Source organism: Pituophis catenifer, unplaced genomic scaffold (assembly GCF_029215685.1).
Source record: "Pituophis catenifer annectens isolate HBS135680 unplaced genomic scaffold, rPitCat1.0.hap2 SCAF_1, whole genome shotgun sequence".
In the NCBI taxonomy this organism is placed as follows: domain Eukaryota; kingdom Metazoa; phylum Chordata; class Lepidosauria; order Squamata; family Colubridae; genus Pituophis; species Pituophis catenifer.
In genome coordinates, this window is record NW_027256881.1 from 199,457,070 (window position 1) to 199,472,022 (window position 14,953).

The window sequence follows — 14,953 nt, forward strand, 5'->3', positions numbered from 1 at the left end:
AGCTGAAGGCAGGACAAGAAGTAATGGATGGAAACGAATGAAGGAGGGAACCAACGTAGAACTAAGAAGACATTTCTGGACAGTTAGAACAATTAATCAGTGGAACAACTTGCCTCCAGAAGTTGTGAGTGCTCCAACACTGGAAGTTTTTAAGAAGAGATGGATAGACAACCATTTGTCTGCAACGATACAGTCTCTTGAAGATCATGTGACGGCTGTGGCCAGGGGGGCTTTTTATCAGGTTCACCTGATTTGCCAGTTGCGTCCCTTTCTGGATCGGGACTCCTTACGCACGGTCACTCATGCCTTCGTCACCTCTCGTCTGGACTACTGTAATGCTCTCTACATGGGGCTCCCCTTGAAGAGCACCCGGAGGCTCCAACTGGTCCAGAATGCGGCCGCGTGGGTGATTATGGGAGCGACACGGTGCTCCCATGTAACCCCACTCCTGTGTGAGCTGCACTGGCTCCCGGTGGTCTTCCGGGAGTGATTCAAGGTGTTGGTTACCATCCTTAAAGGGCTCCATGGCTTAGGACCTGGATACTTACGAGATCACCTTCTGCTACCGATAGCCTCCCACCGGCCAATGCGCTCCCACAGAGAGGGACTCCTTAGGGTACCGTTGGTCAAACAATGTCCACTGGCGACACCCAGGGGGAGAGCCTTCTCTGTGGGGGCACTTGCCCTCTGGAATGAAATGCCCCCAGAGATACGGATGATCCCTGACCTGCACACCTTTCGCCGTGGAACGTTATTGTTCCAACAAGCTGGGTTGGCCTAAATATTAATTTTAATGGGTTGTTTTTGTTTTAATGGTTGGGGCCAAAGTATTTAATATGTTTTAAATGGTTTTTAAATTTTATATATGTATTTGTTTTTATCTTTGGCTGTGCACCACCGAGTCCTTCAGGAGAAGGGCGGTATAAAAATTTAATAAATAAATAATTAAATAAATAAATTTTCTTGCCTGACCAGGGGGATGGACTAGAAGACCTCCAAGGTCCCTTCCAACTCTGTTATTCTGTATTCTGTATGACACTATCCAAGAGCTACTTCCTAATCTTTGTGTATGGGGGGGTGTCTCTGCTCATTGAAGCACCTGGCAACACCTTATTGCTTTTTCAGCAATAACCTTTTTCCCCTGTCATTTATACATATTGTTATTCAGATTATTGTTCTTCCTAAAATGTTATTTTCTGTTCATTCTGTTGATAGAGGACAGTGAAACAAATGAAAATAAAGCTGATTACAAGTTTCTAGCTTGATTTGAAAAGAAGGAGATATAGCATATTTTTCTTAAGCTCATGATAGCTTGTTAATCAAATATTAACAAACTGAAAAATATGTCCGTATGTATTACTGTAGTTAATGTAAAGGAATCTCTTCATGTTATATGTAGTGTTTTACAACAAGCACAAGTGGCTTTCAGGTGGCAGGACACCATTAATGCAGACATCAAAAATTGTTCAGTTGGACCCAGTTGCTGTGTTTGATCATGTGAAATGGTGTTCATTGATCCAAAAAAGGGACCCAGCTGCACCTGCGAGAAAATGCTAGATAAGACAATGACAGTTGGCTCTCTTCAGAGTTTTTAACAAAACAGGGAAAGGGCTTGTGATCTGAACCTAAGTCCATTTGAAAAACATTATTACTTAACATTTCTCCTAAAACTGTTTTTGGAAAGACACCAACACTTCAGAAACAATACCATGGACCTTAAAATGGCATTGTATTACTCAATGGGGTTTCTCGATGGGGTTGGGTTGTCATCCAATTGGAATGCATTGCTATTTCTGCTGGAAATGGGCATTTACTCGCTTGTTTTGACTAAAAGTTTTTGAATAAATTAGACAGATTACACAATTCTTAATTACGACTGTGAGTATAGATTTATTGTCTAGATTTGCCAGGACATTTAAGATGGTGTGACACAAGAATTAGCAAAGGGTAAGAAACGAATTCAATTATTATTCTTAAGAGTCAGATTTATTACAGAAAAACAGAGTATATCTTTCTTTGGATCAATGGTGTGGGAAATGGAATTGGCTGAAAAATGAACTCTGCAGTAAAGATTCCTGAAGACTCCTTCAGCTAAAGATTGTTTTATTCACCTTTGGTCTCCATTTCTGATTATGGCAACAACATGATTCCTCTTTTTATACCTCTGTTTTTTAGTTGAGCTACACTAAGCATGGATCGTTAAAATGTATCTTCCATAAGATTCCAAATGTATTTATACTTAGTTTAAAAGTATACTAAATGTGTTTGTATGTGCATTAAGTTACACTTCTTATTTTTTCTTTTGTGTAGTTTCTATTGTGCAATAATTTTGCTTACATTTTTATCTTCAATTTCTCGTGGATCAAAGAATACTTGAATAAACCTTTAAAACACAAGAGAATATGGAAAATATTAAATAAGTGATAATTTAAAGGTAGCCTCTTTTAGACCTCTTTTCATATCCAGAAACAGAGTCAAAAGAAATATGTACTTTTCATTGCATTCTTCCTTTTGTTGTCCGTCATAAGGTTCACTATTTTTAAACAGGGCTGGGAGAATTCAAATAAGTCAAATTTCTCATATTGATCTAATGAAAAACTGAGATGTGTGTCATTTTTTTTATTTTATAAACACGGTATAGAAAGTGCTTTTTATGCAGTCTGTATGGCATGCTGTAGCTTTTCTTCTAGAAAGAATTCCAATATCATAAACTCTATTTACAGTAGCTACAGATCTAAACCAAGCAAAAAACCCCAACAACTTGGGAGCAGTGCAATGCTGAAATTAAAAAAAAAAAAAAAAAAGTGGGGAAATTTTGTGAGTGCTTTCTATTCTTCTGGACTCAGTTCTTGCACACCGGTTGTTATCCAGTAATAATACACCGTTATTGTCACTAGGCCAAAATCAGGCTGCTTATCTTGAAATGGAATGAATTTTGGGTTGTTCTTTTTTGGGGTTGTTGTTTTTTCTTTGTAAATAAAACTACTGCTGGGTGCTGGAATCACAAGAAGACTGCCGGGTGAAGACAAAATGCTTAAATCTTTAAAATCTTACTCACTATTTATTTATTAATCAAACTGATCTCCCGCTGTAATTGTAAATGGATTCTCAGTGGCTCATAAACAAGACAATAACATAATCATGAAAAATTAAAAAAAAAATATAGTGTCTACAGAGCTCAAAACAATAGCTGTGTTAGTTGTTTCTGGAAGGCAAATACTGTAACCCTGGAGCCAATGAAACCTCCTATGACAGGCCACTCTGGAAGGCTAGCCCCATTGGGGAAGAACAATGTCTTCAAATTCACACACACACACACACACTCTTCCTGAAAAACAGCTGCACTGATCTTCCAGCAAGATCAGTGTGGATATTCCAATTCAAGAGGAACAACGTAAACCAAAGCCAAACCAAAAAGAGCTTCATAGCTTCAAACCAGCTTTTTAAATTTCATTTGGAACTTTTTCCCACCATGAACATTTTTATATTTGTTTTTCTTTGTTTGGTTAAAAAAAAAATAAAAGAGCCTGAAGCTTTCTATAGGATTTGAGTTGGATAATGGCAGAATGGCAAAAGACAGAAGAATTAAATAAACTCTTTGCCACCCCTTTACAAATTGTGATTGTATGAGATAGAAAATTTAAAAAACCTCCTAAAATGTTAATCTACAACCTGAATTATATGTAGCTTGTCCTAAATCCTGTCAGCAGAATTGCCTTTTCTGAATAATCATATGTCTTCAGAATCGCATCAGTTTTATGGGAATAAAAAATGGCCACCATTATGTGGACGATATTATAAATGGATCTCCATGAGACTGTCTGTATAAATAGACACTGCAAAATGCATTAAGGAACTTGCTTCTTCTGTATTTTCCTGAATTGCATATCTCTATTGTCACAACTGCCGTGTGGATCCAGAGGTCCATGCATCTAAAACCATGCTGTCTTTCAGGAAAAACACACAAGCCCTGGCTCTTACCACAAGCTGTGGGCATGAAATATAGTAGCCATGCAGTGGTGGGTTGCCCCCAGTTCACAACGGTTCTATAGAACTGTTAGTAAAACCGGCGGGAGGCTCCGCCCACTGACCACGACCTCATCAGAACGCTTCTGCGCATGCACAGAACAGTGTGCACGCGGCCCCGTTGTGAACCGGTAGCAAAGGTAAGTAGAACCCACCCCTGTAGGCATGTATTATTGTTACAATGGGAAGGGCTATATTTGATATTTAAATGTTAATAATAAACATTTGACATTGTTTTCTTTCTCTCTTCATCATATCTATATTATTGCTGATCTCTTTTGGTTATTTAATCCTCTGTAAACTACCCAGAGTCACAGATGAATGGACAACCATAGAAATTGAGTGAATGATGATAATGATGATGATGATGATGATACCACTGTTGGACAAAAGAGTGAAGAAGATCTTAAAAGTCCAAACCCAGTAGAGGAAATACCATCAAGGCAATTAATATCTGGGTAATTTCAGTCATGAGATACACAGCTGTAATAGTGGACTGGACTCAAGCAAAACTAAGGGCTCTAAATAGGAAGACCAGAAAAATAATGGCAATAAATCATGCCTTTCATCTTTGCAGTGATATTGACAGATTTTATTTACCAAGGAAAATAGGTGGGTGTGGAATATTGCAAGTACATCAGACAGTTGGGAAAAAAAGGCATTGGAAGAATATCTGAAGAACAATAAAGAAGATTCATGAAAGCTAGTATATCAGGAAGGCTTACTGACTATTGGAGAGACCAAACTGGCCTACAGGAAAATGCGTACAAAGCCAGAAATGAGAAGACAGCAACTGAAAGCAAGTGCCGCCTCTGCAAAGAAGCTGAAGAAACAGTGTATCACCTGGTTAGCTGCTATAAGAAGATCGCATAGACTGACTACAAACGACGACATGACAAAGTAGCAACAATGGTGCATTTGAAGATCTGCAAGAAATACCATTTGCCTGCAAGCAAGAACTGGTGGGACCATAACATAGAACAAGTCATAGAAAATGAGGAAATTAAAGTGCTCTGGGACTTTAGAATTCAAACCAATAGGCATCTGCCACATAACACCCAAAACCTAACAATTATCGATAAGAAAGACAAAAATAAATAAATATGGATAACAGCCATGACTTGGAGACATCTGAAAAGAAGAGAAAGAACTGGAGAAGATAACAAAATACAAATACAAATAGAATGACTGTGACAAAAGAAAGCAAAGTTGGTATTAATAGTAATAGCTCGGGTGCAATCCCAAAACAACTGAAACACCAATTAAACACCATCGGCATTGATAAATTCATCATGAGTCAATTGTAAAGGGCAGCTTTACTTGGAACCGCTTACATTCTGGGATGATACCTTTAATACTATGAAACATCAACATATGCCTATATCAGGTCCTTGGGAAGGACTCGATTGATAGATAAAATGACAAATCCAGTCTGAACATCTGGCTGACTGTGAAATGAACCACTGATGAAGTTCTGGAAGGCATTGAAAACCCGATTATTTTCCCAGACTTTGGAATAGAAAGATGCTAAGCCTCTATAACATTGGTTTTGTTTTGTATAGTTTTTCTTTTTCCGGATGCTTAGCTCTTGTTCATTCATTTTATTATTTTAGCTTTTTTAAGGAAAAAGTGTCTAACTCACTGGTAATCAGGCATTTAAAAAGATGTATAAATAAATAAATGGCTAATTATACCAGTGATCATAATTTGATTCAGGCGTCAAAATTTCTATTGTTCTTTTAGAAAATACAGTTGTAACTGATATTTCAAATTCCTTAAACAATTCCATAAATAACAATTTTATCATCACTAGCATTAATGTTCTGATTACTAATTATTTAAAATCTGTCTCCAACAGCAACATCATAAACAGTTCTGATTTCTTTGTTGACTAAGTTACTTCTCATAGATTTTGTGCCTATAGCATCAGGAAGAAAAGTAATTGGATATATTGAACTGAAATAATCCCTTCCAAAGGCTGGCAGTATGATTTATGATACATCTTATTATCAGTCATAGCCTGTGCTATGCTATGCTTCCATATGCTATGGAATTTGTAAAATGATTGATTGATTGATTGATTTGATTTCTATATTGCTTGGAAGCAGCTATTATTTTGGTAGCAGTTAATAGTCTCCTGTTAAAATTTTTAGGTGTTACCATCAATTAGATTACATCTTCTTAGTTTATGTTCTTATAATAGTTTCATTTATAGGTATTCAAGTGTAAATACTGAGGATTTTTTTGAAATCCCCAATATGTATGCAAAGTTATTACTTTGACTTAAAACATCATCCAACCTGGTTTTCATTCTATAATTAGGGAAAGGGTCACTGTGATTGTATGGAGAGTACCTTTCAGATTGAAAAATAGCCTAGGTGGGAACATTTCCATGTTCCCATTAGAACAGGGCTAAGTTATGTAATATTAAGCTTGATGGATAGGTTTTATTTGTCATACAGAGATAACAAATGCATTGTATGGATAAAACATATTTTATCTATCCTTGATTTGACTTGCTGAAGACTCTTTTTGAGTTACGAAATGAATTGCTTAAACATTTCTGGAGTGACAATGTTTGCATGCTTTGTTTTCTTTGTCTTTCCCAATATGTTTCAAAGTAAAATGATTCCAAACATTGTTTTATGTGTCTTCGACATGGAGGCGCATATGCAACTAAAGTTTAATCTGAGAGAACATTTTCTCTGATGGAATGGACATCAGCATTTTTGAGCAGAAAATAAACACCGAATGGGTGCACAACAGTGAACCTCTGACCCACATTATTATCTTTGCGGAGAGCAATTTATTTTCCTGAACTCTCCTGGAATTACTTATACCTTCAGAGCAAGCCCCAAGAGTCTACCACCTAATCATGTTTGTTATCCCTTAGCAGCAAATGGACTACCGTAAGTTTTTCTTAATTGTTGCAATATTTTCAGGATCAGACTCAATAATGATAATAAGAGTTAGAGGTTTAAATATATTTCTCTTTAATTATAACAGGCATTCTATATTCACTGAATATTCACAGATAGAAGCAAGGAAAATGGTGAAGGTGGCTCCTTATATATACAAGGGGTGGAGCCAAGAATGGGAGTGGTGAATTATGAATACATTAGGAACCAAAGAATAAGTTAACCCCCGATGTCCCATATATACATTATTTACACATTAGGGAATAAGGCATTTACATCTCACAAATCCCCCTCTAAATGCCGGTTCGCTATACAACACCAATTACATTCAGATTCAGGACAATATAAGACATATAATTTTGATGTTAAATATTTGTGCTGTTTAGAAGGTAAAGGCTTCGTCAATATGTCAGCTAATTGTTCAGAGGTATCACAATGCACTGCTTTGATAAATCCATCTTGAGACAATTGTCTCACATGCTTAAATTTTATATCTATATGCCTGGACCTTTGTCCAATGGCATCGGATCTGGATATTTCAATGGCTGCTTTATTATCTTCATGCATAACAAAAGGCAAAGCAGGTTTTTTCCAAACATCTGAAATCAAATCATTAAACCATACAAGGTTATTTGCAGCTTTGGACAAACAAACATATTCCGCTTCTGTGGTCGAAGTAGCTACCAGTTCTTGTTTACCAGTGTACCAGTAAACTGGACAGTCATTTAATAGAAAAATATAACCAGAAGTGCTCTTTCTGCATGATATATCTCCAGCCCAATCCGCATCTGCGTAACATGTAAGTTTTGGTTCTTTATCATTACTAGGTTCTAATACTAAGCAAAAGTCTAATGTACTTTTCAAATATCTTAGAATTCTTTTGACTGCTTCCCAATGATACATTGTTGGTTTGCTAACATATCTTGACAATAAGTTGAGTGGTAATGCAATATCTGGCCTGGTCCAATTAGATATATAAAGAAGTGAACCTATGACTGATCTATAAAATGTATTATCCTTGAATTCAGGGGAAGATTCATCAGTGTTTCTAAGGAAATCAGTTTGCATAGGAGTGTCACAGGGTTTGGCATTGTTTAAATTGCATTTGTTCAGAAGTTCAATGATTTTATCTTTCTGAGTAAGTTTGAATCCCCTTCTAGTTTTGTTAATTTGTACACCAAGGTATTTGTTTACTTTACCTAGAGATTTCAACGAGAAATGTTCGTTTAGCTTATTTACAAAGGTTTCTCTTCTCTCCTTGTGTTTTCCTATATATAAAATATCATCTACATAAATTAATACAAATTCAATACGATCATCATTCTTTTTTACAAAGAAACAGTTATCAGCAGTGGTAGCGTTGAAATCCATGGTCTTAAGTACTTTTACCAAGCAATCGTACCATCTTTTGCCAGATTGCTTTAATCCGTATAGACTCTTGTTCAATAGCCAAATTTCATTCTTATTAGTGTATTGACTGTGTGGTGCTCTTACATATATTTCCTTATCTAGTTTTGCGTGTAAATACGCAGTCTGTATGTCATATTGAAATACATCAAGATTGAGTGCAGATGCCACTACTAGAGCTGTTTTAACACTCTCTGTTCTCACTGTGGGGGAGTATGTGTCAGTGTAGTCCTCCGGATATTTTTGTGCATAACCTTGTGCAACCAATCTAGCTTTGTATAGAGTATTGCCTCCTTCTAGATTCTTAATTTTATAAATCCACCTGGTACCTATAATCGTTTTATCTTTAGGTGCAATCGCAGGTGTAAACACATTTAATCCTTGCAAACTTTCCATCTCTTTTTTCATAGCTAGTTCCCATTTTTCCTTTTCTTCACGAGGGAGTTTTAATACTTCCTCATATGTATTAGGTGTCATTTGTTCACCATCCATATGCATTATGTAATCTCTGTATTTATTTGGTACTTGATTTCTATTGTTTCTAATAGCTCTTTCGGGTTTGCTATGGTTATCATGCAAATATCTTGCTTCCTTTTTTGTTAATGTGTCTGTCTTTATTTTGTACTGACTATTTGTCCAAGTTTTGGTTTTGTTTTTATTTTTGTTGATATTTTGATTTTCTATTGTCCCTTCCTCACAAGATTTTGTATCTTTGCATTTATTTGGAAATATTTCATTAAGATGTAATTTAGACCAATTGGCCTGTTCATGGAACACAGCTGTTCTGGAGACTATAAATTTGTTATTATTATCAATGAATCTGTACCCTTTGGTGCCAGTTTCATATCCCATAAATCTTAATCTTCTGGATACGTTTTCTCCCTTTCTTCTCAACTGCTTAGGTATGTGTACGTCTGCAGTGACTCCAAATATGTGCATGTGTGCTAATTTGGGTTTCCTATTATACATCACCTCATATGGTGTTTTATTCACAATACTGGACCAGGTTCTATTTTGAGTGTAATTTGAATAATGTAAGGCCTCTGACCAAAATTGTTTGCCTAAACCAGCATCCTCTAATGTGCACCTAATCATGGTTTGTAGTGTGGAATTCTTTCTCTCTGCAATCCCGTTTTGGAACGCAGAAAATGGACTAGACGTGAAATGTAGCATTCCTCTATCCTTTAACCATTGGGAGAATTCTTTAGACATGAATTCACATCCCCTATCTGTCATAATTTGTTTTATTCTGATATTATGTTGTGTTTCTATGCGTTTGTAGAATTCCTTAAATTTCTGAAAGGTTTCATCCTTGTGTTTTAATGTGTAAACAAAACCATAGCGACTGTAATCGTCTACTATTGTTAGGAAGTAACGTTTTCTATAAGTGATTGATGGAGTTAATGGACCAACTAGGTCCATATGTACTAAGTCAAAAATTTTGTTAGTTGATCTGTTGGATTTTTTTGGTCTGGGACTAGTTTTTAGTTTAGTGGATTTACATACTGAGCATTCCAAATAATTTTCACAATTTTTTATTTTGACACCTTCTGCGTGTTCAGTCATTTTTTGTACTACAGGAAAACTTGCATGTCCTAACTTCCTATGCAAGATGTGAGCACACTCATCATGAATTGGTTTACCTATTCTTGGTTTCTTCTCATTGTGTGTATTTGCGTGATCATGAGATATTTTACATTCATCATTGTCACTGTTACTAACATTTTCATCATCTGCCTCAATACAATCTTCCATATTTGAATCAATGTTATGTAACCATCTTTCTTTTGTTATTAGATAGGGTAGGCCTCCTTTAATCATCACAGTGCCTACATTTGTTTTGTCCTTCTCTAAAGTTGCTTTCCCCTTTGAGAAAACTATATTGATGTCAGAATCTCTGCTTAGTTTTATGGCACTTAGTATGTTATGAGGTATTTCTGGAATTAACAATACCCCCTCTATTTTTCCTAGGCCAGGCAAGGTCACATTTCCTCTGCCTAATACTTGAACCTTTTCTTGATTAGCTACCTTTATTACAAATTTATCTTCTGTAAATGAAGACAATATATTTTTGTTATTAGTGGTGTGGTTGGTTGCCCCAGAATCAATAAGCCAATTATTGTTCTCATTTTGTTGTGTTTTAGTGCTGTCTTGTTTATTTAGTCCATTCAGTGAACCAGATTTTCTCTCTTTTGAATTTTCTCTACCCCCTCTACTATCTCTGTAATTTGGTGGGCTTCTATATTTATGTCTATCTGTGGAAGACTGTCTATAATTGTATTTGCTCCTATACTCTGACCTATGTCTCTCCTTTGAGATTTTGGGACAGTCTCTTCTATTGTGTTCCCTGGACCCACAATTATGGCATTTAAAAGCTTCATTGTATTTTTCCTGGAAAGCTACCTTCCTAAAAGATTTGTGTTCTGTGTGATTGCTGGAACGATTTTTTCTTGAATTGTCTTCTGCTATCAATTTGTTAGATAGACTTTCTATGGACAAATATCCTAGATTGATGGTGTCTAAGTGTGACATAAAACTATCCCATGATGAATCAAGTGAATTGATAATAACACTTTTCATTGTTTGATCTGAAATCACTTCCCCCCTCAAATGCAGCTCAGCTCTTATTTTGTTTAGAGATATCAAATGCTCACTTATGGAAACCCCTGGTTTTACTCTGGAAGAAAAGAAATCCTTAGACATTCTTGTAGTGGTAGCTACACTATCGCTGTGAAACAGATTAAACATGCATTGAATTATTTCTGAAACAGTTAGGTTTGGTTTGATGCTATGATACATTGTAGGAGACACGCTAGATATTATTAAGAAAAATGCTCTATGATGTAAACAATCTATTTTTAAAGTCCAAGGTCTTCTTGGAGGACTAGTGATAAAGAATAGCAAATTTTCTTTCATAAAGACAACCTGGAGCTGTTGATACCATTCTTGCAAATTAATGCCATCAACTCTAAGTTTTGGGAAGTCACTGGGTAAGTTTCCCACATTATTTTGTTCATTACTTACAACCTGAGGTAGTCCGTGGTCTCGCAAGTGCAGGAAATTGCAAAACGGCATGGGGATGCTCGCAACGAGTCTGCGCGGTTCTCTGGCCAGTTCAAGTCTTTCCGGACCGCCTACGTAGTTTCGCACATGCGCGTTGCTCATTTCTTCTTTGGCGTCGTCGTGGAAGGTTCTCTCCATTGCAGCTCGCTCGCTCCGCTCCTCTTCAGACGAGTCGGTTTCTGGCTCGGTTTTAGGAGTTTTGATGGCGGCGACTGCTCTTTTCTTTCTTTTGTGTGCGTTGGTACTTGATCCGGTCTGCGGTGTAGGGCGGAATCGACATGGCTCTCTGGGCTCGGGCGTCGTCGCTCTCGAAGTCAGGATGGGAGCGTGCAGGTCTTGAGGTATCGGCTTGTTCTCTAGCTTCTTCGTTGTCGCTTTGGAAATTTTTAATTTTGGCCCAAATGCAGCAAAAAGCGTCTTCATTGCTGACTTTACTTGGGATTTCGTTAAGTCGTCTTCGCTTTCTGATTCTGGTTCTTCTGAAGAGTTTGAATCTTCCTTTTCGCTTTCGTTGTCTGATAACGTTTTTCGCGCCAGAAATTTTGAACTGAGCATTTTGATTGGCTCTGCTTCGCTCACTTTGGAGGCTTGTTGGAACCAAGATGGCTGCCATTCAAAATTTCGCGCGGGATCACATCTTTTCTTTTTCATAACGACTTTCTCTGTAGTCATATCACTCACAGTTTTTTGGTCTTTGGGTTTCTCTTTAGCAATGTTTTTCTCTCTCGCTGCTCCGCTGTTTTTCAGCATTTCTCGGAGATTCGCGATGAGGCTTTCATCATTCTTCTGGCTTTTTAATAGTTTTAATATCTCTGACCTGAGTTCGTTATTTTCTATTTCGATTTCCTCCTGGTCATTATTTTCATTTATTGGTTCTTCTTCTTCAGTGGTGTATTCTTCGGATTCTCTCGAAATCGCGTTTGTGGATTCGTTGATTATTTCTTGTTCAGTTTCTATTTCTTTGCTGTAGGCCCTGGTGTTGGGCCTATCTTTCTTAGACATCTTTAAGTATTTATTGAGTCAATTAACCATCCTCTGCTACCAGCTTGTTGCAATATTTTCAGGATCAGACTCAATAATGATAATAAGAGTTAGAGGTTTAAATATATTTCTCTTTAATTATAACAGGCATTCTATATTCACTGAATATTCACAGATAGAAGCAAGGAAAATGGTGAAGGTGGCTCCTTATATATACAAGGGGTGGAGCCAAGAATGGGAGTGGTGAATTATGAATACATTAGGAACCAAAGAATAAGTTAACCCCCGATGTCCCATATATACATTATTTACACATTAGGGAATAAGGCATTTACATCTCACATTAATATTTCTTATCAATTCTTGGTACACCTTCAGTTCTTAAGAGTAAAGTCTCCTTTGGTTCAATTTTGATTCACGGTGATTTAATGCATATGTTCATACAATTTTCTTGGCAACAGTAAATAATTGAATTATCTGACCCTCCTTAACATTTTGAGATTAACCAAGGTCAGCTAGGCACTGCCACCCAGCTGGGCAATCAATTCTTACTGCTACAAATAGCTCCACCGTGTCCATTTACTCCTAAGAATTTGCCTTTCATTCTGGGTATGCTATTTAGGAAACTTTGCTTTGGCTAAAGTGTCAGAACAAAATTCTGAATTTAATTAATGGCCATCTTGAAAATGTATCTACTATTATTTAAAATTGACCTTTATTCAAAGATACCACAACAGGGTAAAAAATAAGGATACAATTTTTGGGAATGACAGACTTGGGGTATGACAGATGGTAGATTATGATATTTGGGTATTCTTTTTTGAAAAACTGTTTACATTAAGTTATATTAAAACCTCTCACAAACTATGTGTAAACAGGTTTCGCTTTAACACTAAACAGAAGAGTGGGCAATCTGTCAATTTTGTCCTCAGCCAATCGTCCAAATTGCTAATCGAACAGAGCAAGTTTTCTTTAGGTGCTGTTTAAGAATGTGCCAGAAAAAGATGAAGGTGAAAATACGTTTGCTTACGCTTGTGACGAAGATCAGAAGTCACTTTTAAAAATATTTTTTTCCTTATTTTTCCCTTTCCCTTTTTTTCGCACCTTTTCTTCTTTCTATCTCTCTTTTTCACCTTGAGTATTATTTTGCCCTTGCTTTTAGGATTGTAATCAAAAATTTCAGTGTGAACTATTAAAAAGAGGAGTTTGCCAGAAAGAATGTACACAAAAGAACTCGGTAATTAACCATTAGTGCAAACCAAAACTAAGCCACCTCTCTTGATGCAGGACTCAGAAATGAAAGACAAACTGAAATACAATTGACCTTATTCTATAAAAGAATAGAATCCATTCTGTCTGAATGGATGATGTGAATCTGTTAGGCAAAAAAATGTGTTTCTTACATTAGCAGAGGAGTTGCTGATCTCTACTTTAGATGCAGCGGCCTGGTACAAAGCCATTCTTTCTTTTAAGGAGATGGCCTCCTGGATCTCCAGAGGCCCGTGGTCACTTTCTTTAATGCCTCCTGAAAGCCCTCCAGCAGACTTTTTACCGCCCGTAGCACCTTAAAACAACAATAGAACACAGTCAAAATTTTCTAGGATGAACACGTATGACAATTGCTTATTTTACAGATAGACATCAAATATTTTCTATTTTTTTTCTAGAGGCCATTCAAGCAACATTGCGTAATGAAGTATGATTGCTATTAAATGCATGTACAAGTCCTTTGAGTGGAAAATTTAAAAAGAAACACAAAAATAGTACCATGGACCATCGCAAGTGACTGATTATATTTTTATATGTGCACACATGCACCACAAAATCACCACCTAGAACAGAGGGTTACATTCAGAATCCATCAATATTCAAGTCAGCCAACAAGTAGCCAGTTGTCAGGTTGTGTTTCTCTTTTTCCAGCAGCTTGTTATACCATGTTTCCCCGAAAATAAGACCCTGTCTTATTTTTTTAACCCCTAAATAAGCGCTTGGCCTTATTTTTGGGGAGATCTTATTATTTTGGGGCACGTGAAGTAAGATGGGGCTCCTCTTGCTGTCTTACCTGATTACTAGTTCTGTGTTTAAATATTTTCAGGGGGAGGCTTATTTTAGCGCATGCACTCAAAAGCCCGATTGGGCTTATTATCAGGGGATGTCTTATTTTTGGGGAAACAGGGTTGTTACTGGGCATTTATTTCTAAATAATTTAAAACTATCCCATAATTTTTAAAAGGTTTTTGCCTCACATCTTTCTCCATAGCTTCTTATTCTCAGGTCTTGTTGGAGAAAAGAGTTATCATATAAGGTTGCTCTTCTTGAATTTTTACAGTGCGCAAAAATAAGTTGAACACTTTTTTCTTCTTTTTTCTATTGGCACCACGGTGCCAAAGGAATGGCTACATGATACATGACACAGTTAAATTTCTACTACTCGAAAAAAAGGGTAGATTGAGAGTCATCTCAAATTGGCACTCTATGGTAAATACTTATTAAGAAGAAAATGGAAACATTGTCGTACATCTATCTCCCATTCAGCCACACCAAACTGTTTTGAGGTA

The 14,953-nt window shown here is 36.6% G+C and overlaps 1 protein-coding gene across 2 annotated transcripts in view; it reads right to left on the reverse strand.

Annotated features, from left to right (window-relative positions):
- XIRP2 (xin actin binding repeat containing 2) overlaps positions 1 to 13,940 on the reverse strand; it is an 89,634-nt gene extending 75,694 nt beyond the window's left edge. For both annotated transcript variants that reach the window (XM_070938530.1, XM_070938451.1), the window contains exon 1: positions 13,799 to 13,940. In XM_070938530.1, the coding sequence (XP_070794631.1) occupies positions 13,799 to 13,855 (57 nt within the window). In that variant the 5' untranslated portion in view covers positions 13,856 to 13,940. The remainder of the gene's footprint in view (positions 1 to 13,798) is intronic.
- Between the last annotated feature and the right edge of the window lie 1,013 nt (positions 13,941 to 14,953).